The sequence below is a fragment of the Chiloscyllium plagiosum genome, chromosome 19, assembly GCF_004010195.1.
Source record: "Chiloscyllium plagiosum isolate BGI_BamShark_2017 chromosome 19, ASM401019v2, whole genome shotgun sequence".
Taxonomy (NCBI): Eukaryota; Metazoa; Chordata; class Chondrichthyes; order Orectolobiformes; family Hemiscylliidae; genus Chiloscyllium; species Chiloscyllium plagiosum.
The window spans coordinates 25,530,230-25,542,977 of NC_057728.1; the positions used below are offsets into that span (position 1 = coordinate 25,530,230).

General features: G+C 38.5%; 1 protein-coding gene across 7 annotated transcripts in view; it reads left to right on the forward strand.

Moving 5' to 3' along the window:
- LOC122559603 (ADP-ribosylation factor GTPase-activating protein 3-like) overlaps positions 1 to 12,100 on the forward strand; it is a 65,380-nt gene extending 53,280 nt beyond the window's left edge. For all 7 annotated transcript variants that reach the window (XM_043709373.1, XM_043709372.1, XM_043709375.1 and 4 more), the window contains 5 exons: positions 2,097 to 2,228; positions 2,583 to 2,703; positions 4,877 to 4,967; positions 5,578 to 5,699; positions 11,034 to 12,100. In XM_043709373.1, coding sequence (XP_043565308.1) covers positions 2,097 to 2,228; positions 2,583 to 2,703; positions 4,877 to 4,967; positions 5,578 to 5,699; positions 11,034 to 11,051 — 484 coding nt within the window. In that variant the 3' untranslated portion in view covers positions 11,052 to 12,100. The remainder of the gene's footprint in view (positions 1 to 2,096; positions 2,229 to 2,582; positions 2,704 to 4,876; positions 4,968 to 5,577; positions 5,700 to 11,033) is intronic.
- The last annotated feature ends 648 nt before the right edge of the window (positions 12,101 to 12,748 follow it).

The window sequence follows — 12,748 nt, forward strand, 5'->3', positions numbered from 1 at the left end:
TATATATACACATACACACACACATATACATACATCCCTCATATATACATAAAATAATAAAAGAAAACAACCCCAAGGGGGGGGGAGAAAATCAAATCCCTCTCCCCACCCCCCATGATGATAATAACCAGTAAAGTAAGAAAAAAAAGGGGAGGGATATAAACCAAAGCGGGGGGAAAGGCAAACCAACATCCATTATGTCTTACAGTTTATCTAAGAGAGTCCAAGAATTCCTTAGCCTTTTCTGGCGATCTGAAGTTATACAAGGATCCTTCATGGTTAAAGCATAGTGTCGCTGGGTTGCGTAAGGAGTACTGAATATTTAAGTCCCTTAAACGCTTCTTCGCCTCGTCGAATGCCTTGCTCTTTCGGACCAGAGCTGGGGAAAAGTCCTGGAATAACATGATCTTGGATCCTTTATAGATCATAGCTTGGGGGTCTTTTCCAAGATTTCTAGAGGCTTCTAGGAGTATCTGTCTCCCCTTGTAGCTCTGCAGCTGGAACAGGACCGGGCGTGGGCACTGGTTCAAGCCGGGCCCGCGTATTGTGACCCGGTAGGCCCGTTCTACCCTTACCTGGCCTGATCCAGCTTCCAGATTTAAAAGCTGTGGCAGCCACTTCTCGAGGAACACTGTAAACTGGCCTTCCTCTTCCCGTTCGGGAAGGCCCAGCAAACGAATATTTTATCGACGATCTCGATTATCGAGGTCGTCAGTGTAATTCTCTAAGGTCCACACTCGCTGTTCGAGAGTCTGGACCCGATCCACGGCCGCTTCTGCTGTAGTTTCGGAGGTCGAGGCCTTTAACTCCGCCCCTCCGACTCGGCGCTCGATCTCCTTAATGTCTCGGTCGTGCTTCTGCAGCGCAGCTGAGAATGAGTCCCATCGACTTCGGGACTCCTCGATAAAAGCATCGATCTTCGCGTCCAGCTTGGAGATCATCTCCACAAGGCTTGTCACTGTAGGTAAGTCCCCCGGGGCGGCTGTGGACGTCTCTGCTGCAGCTGGAGAGGTTGGGGGAGGGGTTCCCGCTTGCTGAGAGCTGCGGGCTCCCTTCCCTTTGGTCATTTTTACTAATAATTAGACTGTTTAAATGTAATACTAAGCAACTAATTAAATTAAACAGCTATTTTGAATGATTTGGGGAGTGTGGTGGGGGTGGGTGACCCACTTTACCCAAGTCTTGGGAAGAGCGCTATAGACTCAGACTTGCTGGGTCGCCGCCATCTTGGATCCCCCTGGTTATTATTTATTTAAGAATTAATTGTATATCAGTGTTTATATTTGGGATTTTTTTTATTTTTGTAAACTTGTAAAAATGTTAAATTTTCAATAAAAATATCTATTTAAAAAAAAGCGAGGTAAAAAGGTAGAAACTTTCAGGAGAAAAGTTTGAAGTCTAGGCCTGAGGCAGCTAAAGCAACAACTACCAGTGGTGATTAACACTGGGGAAAGATTGAAGGGCAGGAAAGGATTAAAAAGAAAGCATCTAGAGTTTAAACATCCCAGTTATCTTGAGCCACTGCAGCAGTTGGAACTTCTAGTCTCTGCTCTAAAACTATGATGGGGCCATAACTCTTTCTCCAATCAAAAAAAGCATCCAAATGTGAGCATTGTCAGAGAGTGCAGAACTGTGACAGGAGAGAGGTGCAGAGCCATGTTGGACTGCACTTCTATCACATTAGTGGCTTAAGTTGACTAATGTGTTGCTGCACCCCATAATATAAGATTTAGTCCATTGCTTTAATACATATCACTGGTAATGTCAACTCAGTTTATGTGGTTTCCATGATTATTACACCTGCTTGTTGGGGGAAAACATTACCTTTCAACCAGACACTTTTCTGAAATTTATTTTATACATCAGTGCATTTTTGAAAAGTGGAACTTTGTTATTATGTTAAAACTCTTCATATACAGTTGCTGATACTGGTTATGTTAAATGCCAATATGGGGAAATCACTGAGGGATAAGCAGGGATGGTGCAATCAGTATTATCGATTAATGCATCCAGAATCCATTCTGTTCATGTCTACAATGGAAACTTTAATATTTTGAAAGACTATAAAATTCCCATTTTCTCCTTTCAAACTCTAGATATTTTGATGATCCACTGGATATGGGAGGTACATACTCAAAATGGGATGACAATAGTGATTCCTTTTGGAAAACTGAAAATACCAGCAGAGATAAGGACATATTTACCTCTAATGTATCATTAAGTGACAGGTATAATACTTGCTGTTACACCTTATTAATGAGTATAGCTGCATATTTTCAATCAATTAATTTTAAGACTTATTTTTTGGTCTAACTTTATGCATTTTGGTGCAGAACTTAAACAAATTTATGTTACACTTAGCCTAGACTTTGCTCTTGTTCTTTTTCTGTACATTTATTATAGTTTATAGTGTTATTTTTGACCATTGTATTTGTAGCAAATTATTTGCTGCTTTAAGTTTGACTGTAATTCTGTACAGCTTTATTTGTATTACAATGCTAAAATAAACTCAGCAGCCACTTTTGTGTAAATGATTCTAATGCTGATCAATACTCGTTTTAACGTTGGTGTCATCTTTCGAGGCCTGCACGTCGTAAACCAGAATTGGATTATGTTGTGGTGTCTGAGGATGCACAGAGGAAATTTGGTAATGTCAAAGCCATATCTTCAGATATGTATTTTGGAAAACCGGATTCTGCAGAGGTGAATGTTTCACTACTTTCTGAATGTTTCACTACTTTCTGAATGTTTCACTACTTTCTGAATGTTTCACTACTTTCTGAATTTAAGATAGGTCTGTTGAATTAACTGGGTGTTAACTGTTCATATCCATACAGTGACATTTCTCAATCTGTCAAAACAGGTTTCAGCAATGCAGGACAAAACAAACCAATTAATCCATTTCTTAGTAATGAAATTGAGCTGAGACCTGTTGTGAACTGTGTGTCGGCATGTTCAATACAAAAATACATTATCGGTGCTAGCAGGGACATTAACAAACAAAACTTTGCCTTCCATTGACTGACTTGAAATGTAATATTTATGTAATTGTTTTGCCATATATCATAAATAATTAAGTTTCTATTTGTCTTTACTTTGGACCAGAAAGTCGTAATTCAAACGTAAACAAGGATTGTGCATGGTGACCCTATGGAATCCCCATTGTAGTACACACCAAAAAAGCTGTTTTGAAAAATTGAATTTTCTGTTGGGCAGTTCATCTCCTCTAGAATACCCCTGAAAGTCTTCATCATTAAAATCGGAGACTTTGGATGTTTCTGATAAACTTGAGTCAAATAGTTACTCCAGGAAAATTAGATTAAGTTCATGGTCTAATTCCTGAGTAACTATTAAACAGTGACCCAATTTTACCCCTCTTGCATCCCTAACTATAACTTCTCCACCCTGGACCTGACCACCCTGATTCCTGCCATTGGACCCAACCCAACCCTTCTATGTCCCGCCAGACCACCATTATCCCCCAGCTGGACACAATCCAACCTCAACCTCCCTGTGCTGCCAGACCAATTGAAAACATTCTGCTCATCTGACTTTCTACTTATTTGCCATCCTTCCCCATTCCCCAGCATCCTACTGGCATACTTGCCTGTCATATTTAACCTTTGACAGCTGGTTTTAAGATGATTGCCAGGATCTGAAAGTTGCAGAATACAGCAAATGACTGCTGTGATGTGAGGGCATAATTTATTTATCTCTGACAGTTTTGCACTACAAAAGAATAGTCAGAATGGAAGTTCAGTTCCACAGTTCTGAGAGAGCCCTGAGCAGAATCTCCTATCAAATGAATATAAAGAGCCTGAGGTTCATTCTTTGCCATATGCAAGGATGTTGCAGAAAATGAGTTGAAGCAGCTAGAGCTCAAAATGCAATACTACTTGTTACTCATCAGAACTGAATTTGTTGGTTCCACTCAAGCCATGAGGAGGCCTGATAGAGTAATTGAGATATAGATCTTCAGAGGTTGAGACTTGTGTAATTGTACAGAATGTGTGTCCAGTTAATTGTCTTTTGTCTGAAGAACATGAAGCTAAAACTATCAGACGATTACATAGTGGATCCATCTGCTCCTTGGCTTTTGTTCCAGTATGGGTTGGAAGGTGGGGCTACAAACTCAATCTCATAAAATTCCTTCTACAATTTTGTCTGTTAGACTTTCCTTTGGCGAAATGGCAACTATTTTGATAACAGTTTACTGACCAAAAAAAGCTTTAATTCCATTGAAACGATGTTGTGAAACTTGAAAGGGTTCAGAAAAGATTTAAAAGTATGTTGCCAGGGTTAAATTTGAGCTATTGTAAGAGACTGAATAGGCAGGGGCTGGAGCGTCAGAGGCTGAGACCTTATAGAGGTTTATAAAATCATCAGGGGCATGGATAGATAAAAAGACAAGGTCTTTTTCCTGGGGTGGGGTAGTCGAGAACTAGAGGGCATAGGTTCAGGGTGAGAGGGGAAAGATATAAAAGGAACCTAAGAGGCAACTTTTTCTTGCAGAGGGTGGTACGTGTATGGAATGAGCTGCTAGAGGAAGTGGTGGAGGCTGGTACAATTACAGCATTTAAAAGGCATCTGGTCGGTTATGTGAATAGGAAGGGTTTAGAGGGACCTGGGCCAACTGCTGGCAAATGGGACTAGATTAGGTTAGGATATCTGGTCGGCATGGACGGGTTGGACCATCTGTTTCTCTACGTCTATCTCTATGATCTTTATGACTAATTCGGATTATCTATTTATAAAATATTTTGTAATTTATAATTTAGTTTTACGTTAAATGTGATTTTTATTAAGTAATGTTGATAATTAATTAACCTTAATGATTCTAAAGCATGTTTTAAGTGTTGGGATGTTTTGTCTGCAGTATGAAGCCAAGACCCGACTGGAACGATTTGTTGGTAGTTCATCTATTAGCTCCTCTGATCTATTTGAAGGTGAAAAGAAACAAGCATCAGGTAAGAGGCCAGGCTAAAGAAAAGTTACCTTGTTGTTAAAAACAAAGTGTAGGATTATATTAAAAATTGAAGGAACTGTGAATGGTGTAAATCAGAAACAAAAAAGTTGCTGGAAAAGCTCAGCAAGTTTGGCACTTGTAAAGAAAAATCAGTTAATGTTTTCGGTCCAATGACCTTTCCTCAGAATGCATTGTCAAAGGGTCACCTGACCCGAAACATTAACTCTGATTTCTCTTCACAGATGCCAAAGCTGCTGAGCTCTTCCAACAACTTCTGTTTTTGTAGGCTTATATTATTCCTATTTCTTCCGTTACAAAGTGGTTTCATGCTTCATATCCTCTAGCTATTAAAAAAATTATTTAATTCACATTTTCTGAATTGAACTGGTTTGGAATTTACTGTTGCGAACTTCTGAATCAGACTTTTCTTAAATGTTTTATTTTCAATTGTACAAATTCACCAATAAGCACAATGATGAACCCAAAATTTCATGCATTTTGTCTGTTCAGTTAAATTTTCCTCATTCCTTTATACTTGTATTATACTTACAAATGGATGTTATGATGTTCATAAAATATATGTTCATTATTTGATTTGTCATTATCTTAAGCAAATGTGTCTCTGACGAACGTGCTACCATCAGCTCCTGACATGGCACAGTTTAAACAAGGTGTTAGATCGGTGGCTGGGAAGCTGTCTGTTCTGGCCAATGGAGTGATGAATTCTATTCAGGTTGGCATAACTTACATAACTTTTTTTAGTGCCTTTCATAATGTAAATTCTAGTGTCCAAAGTATTCATAAATTTGCTATCTATATTTAAAAGTTTTGCTTTAGGCATGTATCTATTTAATTACAGCAGTTACACATTACAGCAATAAATCAAATACCATTAGTAAAACTTTTAGTGTTACAAGCAATGAGAATTAATCTGCAATTCCAAACTGTTGTATTCCAATAAAAGGTGCTTAAAGGGATAGGTCAGGTTAAGCAGACCCCAGCCTGCTTAATAAAGTTAGTTACATGTTGACATCTATGTTAATGTTCAGTTAAATCTCTAAAGTGAGAACTAATATTGTTGATAAATAAATGCTATCCATTAAAACATTAAGTTCAAAACGGTTGTTTAGAGTTTCAGCAAACCAGTGGTTTAGCACATCACCCTCTTACTGTGAATTTTTAATTTTATCCTTACTTTTCATGAGGACAGATAAAATTTAATTTGAGTGGAACACAGGTTGTAATGTCATGTGTTCACCAGGAGTACATAATTTGGAAAAAAATTATGATTTCTCCTTACTTTTAGCACTTTTTTCAACATTTTTGTGGAAATGGATAAGCCTCTTAGTCCACTCACCTCATCTGCTACCTCTGTTGCTTTTGATGTGGTCTCGCCTGCATCAGGGCTATCCGAACACCAACTCACAAAGTGGTTTACAGAACATCTCTGGGACACTCACCAAACAACCCCACTGCCCTTTGGCTGAGCTCTTCAACTCCCCCTTCCACTTCCCCAAGGACGTGCAAATTCTGGGCCACCTCCACTGCCAAATCAAAGCCACCTGCCAACTGGAGAAAGAACACCTTATCTTCCACTTCTCACCTCCAACCACATGACATTAATATCAACTTCACCAATTTCCAAATCTCCTCTCCCCCTATCTCATCCCAGATCCAACCCTCCGACTCAGTACTGCCCTCTTGACCTGTCAAACCTCTCCATCTTCCATGCAGTCCTAGATCTGGTCCTGTGTAATGAAACAGGAATAATTAATGGCCTCATAGTCAGAGATCCTCTTGGAAGGCGTGATCACAGTTTGGTTGAATTTAGAATACAGATGGAGAGTGTGAAGATAAAATCCAATATCAGGATCCTGTGCTTAAACAAGGGCGACTACAATAGAATGAGGGAGGCCTTGGCTAAAGTAGACTGGAAACAGAAATTTTATGGTGGGACAGTTGACGAGCAGTTGTGGACTTACAAAACCATTTTTCAAAGTGCTCAGCAAAAGTATATTCCAATGAAAAGGAAGGACTGTAAGAAAAGGAATAATCTGTCATTGGTGTCTAAGGAAATAAGGGAGCCTATCAAATTGAAAGAGAAGGCATACAAAGTGGCCAAGAACAGCAGGAAATTAGAAGATTGGGAAAACTTTAAAGGTCAGCAGAAAGCCACAAAAAGAGCTATAAAGAAAAGTAAGATAGTACATGACAAAAAGCTCACAGAATACAAAGACAGATAGCAAACGTTTCTATAAATATATAAAACGAAAATGAGTGGCTAAAGTAAATGTTGGTTCTTTAGAGGATGAGAAGGGGCATTTAGTTATGGGATATGATGAAATGCCTGAGGCATTTGTTTCAATCTTCGTAGTGGAGGGCAGTAATAACATGCCAGTAATTGACGAAGAGACGAAGGTAGTTGAGTACCTGGAAACAATCATTATTACGGAGGAGGTAGTGTGGGGCAAGCGAATGGAGCTAAGGATAAGCCAGTCTCCTGACCCTGCTGGAATGCATCCCCGGGTACTAAAAGAGATGGCTGGAGAAATAGCAAGTATACTTGTGGTAATTTTCCAAAATTTGCTGGACTCTGGGGCAGAGCCAGCAGATTGGAAAACTGCAAATGTGACGCCACTGTTTAAAAAGAGAGAGAGAGACAAAAGATCGGTGATGATAGACCGGTTAGCTTAACCTCTGTAGTGAGGTCTATTGTTATGGACTAGGCCAGACCCCTCAAATCCTCTTTGAGCAGGTAGCCCAGACTGTAACTTTTGATATTTGTTTAGCTAGGTGTTGTGGATATTCCCAGTGTAAATTAGCTGGGTCGACTGCCAAGTTTTAAACAAGTAAAATTTATTTATAAAATTATGGAATGAAACACCACGAACAGAAAATAGAATACCAGATAACTTATCCTATCCAAACCTGACTTAATGATGCTGTTCTAAAAGTGCATGCAACAGTCCCAATACACATATCCCTTAATACAGGTAAGATCAAACAAAGGCTTACAGCTTGCAAGGAAAGAGAGAGGTCCAGCAGCTTTTCACATATCCTCTTCTGTTACTGAACCAAAAAAACCTCATTTACCTGGACTGGCCACTCCCCTTTCATTATACAAGTTATTTCTAAAACATGAAAACCTTCGGCCTGAGGTATCATCTGTTTAGGGGTAAACAAAAAGGGCCCCATCAAACCATTCATCTCTGCACCAACTCAGCTGTTTTGGAGCCTGGGCTGTTTTACACCCCCTCTGAAAAAAAATCAAGGAGACAGTAACTTTGAGAAAGGGAACAGCTTTGAGAAAAGGACCAGCTTTGTGACACTATTATCAAGGAAGAAATAGCAAGGAATCTCGATAGAAATTGACCCATTGGGCAGAAGCAGCATGGATTCATGAAGGGCAGGTCATGCTTAACACATCTTTTGTAATTTTATGAAGACATTACGACCAAGATGGACAACTGGGACCCAGTTGATGTGGTGTACCTAGATTTCCAAAAGGCCTTCAACAAGGTTCTGCAGAAGAGGCTGCTGCACAAAATAAAGATGCATGGCATTATGGTTAAAGTATTAGCATGGATAGAGGATTGGTTGGCTAATAGGAAGCCAAGAGTAGGTGTAAATGAGTTTCTGGATTAGTGGTGCTGGAAGAGCACAGCAGTTCAGGCAGCATCCAAGGAGCTTCGAAATTGACGTTTCAGGCAAAAGCCCTTCATCAGGAATAAAGTAAATGAGTGCTATTCTGGTTTGATGTGCCTCAGGGATCAGGGTTAGGACTGCAATTATTCACAATTTATATAGATGACTTAGAGTTGGGAACCACGTGGAGTGTGTTAAAGTTTGCAGATGACACTAAGGTGAGTGGCAGAGCAAAGTGTGCAGAGGACTGCAACTTTGTAGAGGAACATAGATACTTTTGAGTGAATGGGCAAAGGTCTGGCACGTGGAATACAATGTTAATAAATGTGAAGTCATCCATTTTGGTAGGAGTAACAGCAAAAAGGATTATTACTTTAATGGTTGAAAAGTTTCAGCATGCCGCTATGTAGATGGACCTGGGTGTCCTTGTGCGTGGATCACAGAGGGTTGGCCTGCAGGTACAATAAGTAATTAGGAAGGTAAATGGAATTTTGTCCTTCATTGCTAAAGGGATTAAGGTTAAAAGCGGGGAGGTTGTGTTGCAACTGTACAGGGTGCTAGTGAGGTCACACCTGGAGTACTGTGTGCAGTTTTGGTCGTCTTGCTTAAGAAAGGACGTACTGGCACTGGAGGGGGTACAGAGAAGGTTCACTAGTTTGATTCCAGAGTTGAGAGGGTTACGTTACTAGGAGAGACTGAGTAGACTGGGATTATATTCATTAGAATTCTGAAGAATGAGGGGGGATCTTATCGAAACATATAAAATTATGAAGGGAATAGATAAGATAGAAGTAGAGAGGGTGTTTTCCACTGGCGGGTGAAGCTAAGACAAGAGGGCATAGCCTCAAGATTAGAGGGAGCAGGTTTAGGAGTGAATTGAGAATGAACTTCATCACACAGAGGGTTGTAAAGCTATGGAATTCCTGGCCCAGTGATGTGGTTAAGGCTACTTCAATAAACGTTTTTAAGCTAAGATAGATTTTTTTTTGAACAATAAAGGAATTAAGGGATACAGTGCGAGTGCCAGTATGTAGAGCTGAGTCCACGTAACGATCAACCATGATGTTATTGAATGGCAGAGCAGGCTCGAAGGGCCAGACGGCCTACTCCTGCTCCTAGTTCTTATGTTATATTCCGACCTATCCACTCCACCCTCCCACCAATCTATCGCAATCACCTCCCACCTGTATCCGCCTATTTCCCCCACCCCCCCAAGCTGTCCAATCTTTCATGTATGCCTATCGTGACCAGCAGCTCGTCTGGGATATGAATTCAATGGACCAGAAATTGTTGTCAGTGGAGAAGTCACAGCACATGACTGTGGCCTTGAACAAACCTGCTTACAGAGATCCAATCAATTAACAATGTAAATTTAATTCTGACTCCACCTTTAGGGATTGAGCTGTCCAGGAATCATGGTGTCATCACCACAGGTTTAGCAACCAATTACATTGAAGAATTCTCTCAAACAACAAATCAAGAAGTAACAACTGATTTTACCATGCTTTTTTTAAGAACTTTACACAAACCAAAGGAAAGACTGGAAAAGAAAACATGAGAAATAGGTGGAAGTTCAAATATATATATTACATTTCTTTGGAATGGAGAAATTTGACATTCTACAAATATAAAATTAGCCATTAATAACTAGAGGGCTTATTCTTCAGTAAATTATTTGGTCCTGATTTGCAATTCACTATTCTCAAAGATGATATTCTATCTTCCCCGACCATATCAGAATCATAGTTCCTATAGTATCTAAATATATATTGATCTCTGACATCAGTATTCAAGAAATGAATGTGGACAATGAGGGCTTCATCAGCATACTCTATAAAGGAGCAAGAAATCATTGACAAAAGCATCTGAATTTCCACATTTAAGTATACACGTGGATATCAAAAGTTGGCAGTTTCGCAGTCATGATGGCAAATACTGAAAGTATTGTTAATAGTGCATACTCTAGGCCATTGTTCTTTGTCTATACTTTGTTAAAACTCAATTACAATCATTAGTTGTAAAGATAAAAGTTGCTCAAATAGTGCGCTGTGAATGCTGGTCTCATTTTGTTGATAAAGTGCATTCAGAAGTCTGCATAAGTATAAAGTCTTAAACCAGAAGTGTAGAAATTGAACATTTCTTTCTCTCTCTGTCTCAAGTGTGAAAATTTGCATTTTTGTTTAAGTGAGTCACTTCAACAGGGAGATTCAGTGCATCAGAGTTTATACAAATCTGGCACACAACTCTCCAACAGTATAGTGAAGAGCTGAACTTCAAGGTTTCGTGAAGAAATACACTTTATTTTAAGATCCAGAAAAGACTACTATTTTGGTTTGCTACAAATATGGTATTTGATAGCAATAACTTTTTACAATTATGATGGTAACTTAACCCTTCAACACAATTTATTTGTGTTTTACAGGATCGATATGGCTCCTAACTGGATATAAAACTTATAATTCGGTGAATATTAAACTTTTCAGAAGTGATTTACATTTGGATGCCTAACACCACTGATTATCAAATTATTTTGAAAGAATATTCATTTGAGATGGAAATCTTTTGTTACACTTGGGTGTTTAAATTGCATCTGCTGACAACTGTCTCTACTCCTACCATTTGAGTTTTCCCAGAGTCAATCTGTCTCAGGTAATGCTGTGCTTTAAATAAAGAGGGGAAAAAACTCATATCTAGGAGAAGGAAATTATTTTTCAGTCATTAGAATGCAATTTTTATTCTAGTTTAAACCAGGCAGAAAGGTATTAAATATCTGCAACTTTAGTTAGTTTGGGAAAAGGGTGCAATATTCAATTTTTAAAAAGCTATACAGATATACATTACGATATGGATAAATCTACAGCTTTAAAGAAGTGCTCTTATAAATTTGGGTTTTGTTTCCTGTTTAAAGAAAAGGTGTTTGTGTAATTAAAACACTATACTGTACTCCGAGAAAGTGAGTGTGCAGTTTCTTATATAGATTGTTTACTGGAACAGATCACTTTTGGGGTCTGTTAAACAATTGTAATATAGAATTGTTTATTGATACTTTGAAAAGATTATATGCCAAAATACACTTGTTAAATTTTAGAAATATATTGTCTGTAGGAAAATGAAATGTGGATATTGAATAGTATGAAGGTTTCAAGACACCATGTTGGGAATTGTAGACTGTTGGATGGTGATCATCAATCATTTCTGTTTATAGTAGAGGTGTACATGGAGGGAAACCGATTATTTCTACTCATGGGACCAATTAAATAAATGTAAATGGTAATATTGCTGTAGTTGTATATGTAATGAATCTTAATTTTTGAATCATTATGTTTAAATTGCACACTTTTTCTGCAGCAAAAGGCTGAATTGAGAAATGTAAACATACGTATTTCTAATTAAAACAAAGCACATTTGCTTCATATAAGTGGGTCGATACTGAAATTGAGCTAAATAGGAAATGTAAGCAATAAATGAATGATTCTGGTAAGAATTAAACACTGACTCTTGCATATATATTATATTCTTGAATTGACTAAAGTCCATTGCTTGCAGAGGTATTATATATCATCTTAAACTGATGGCAAGCTCTTTGAACAGTGTAAAATAACTTTATAAAATGGAGTGTAATCCCTTGAAAATAAGGGAGAAAATGTTTTCCATTTGTTTAAAAAGAAATTCTCCCCAGGTCATAAAGTATTAACTTTAAGCTGAATCAAAAATTCAAAAAAAAGATGAAAACACGTAGAACTGAGCATTTTTACTAATAAATTGTTAGTGTTCGCAAATTACCAATTGCATCATAGCACTGAGGTGAGAATTATTCTGATCTGGACTGTCAGGAAGAATAAAATATTTTGTTCTTTATCTTCCAGTCCAGATATGATTCTTCCTTTACTAGATTCTTAAAATCTAACCTGCAGCTTTTCATGATATATTGAAATAGATTTCAAAATCATGTCATAGATTCATAGAGATGTACAGCAGGGAAACAGACCCTTCGGTCCAACCCGTCCATGCCAACCCAATCTAGTCCCACCTGTCAGCACCCGGCCCATATCCCTCCAAACTCTTCCTATTCATATACCCATCCAAATGCCTCCACCACATCCTCTGGCAGCTCATTCCATACACGTACCACCCTCT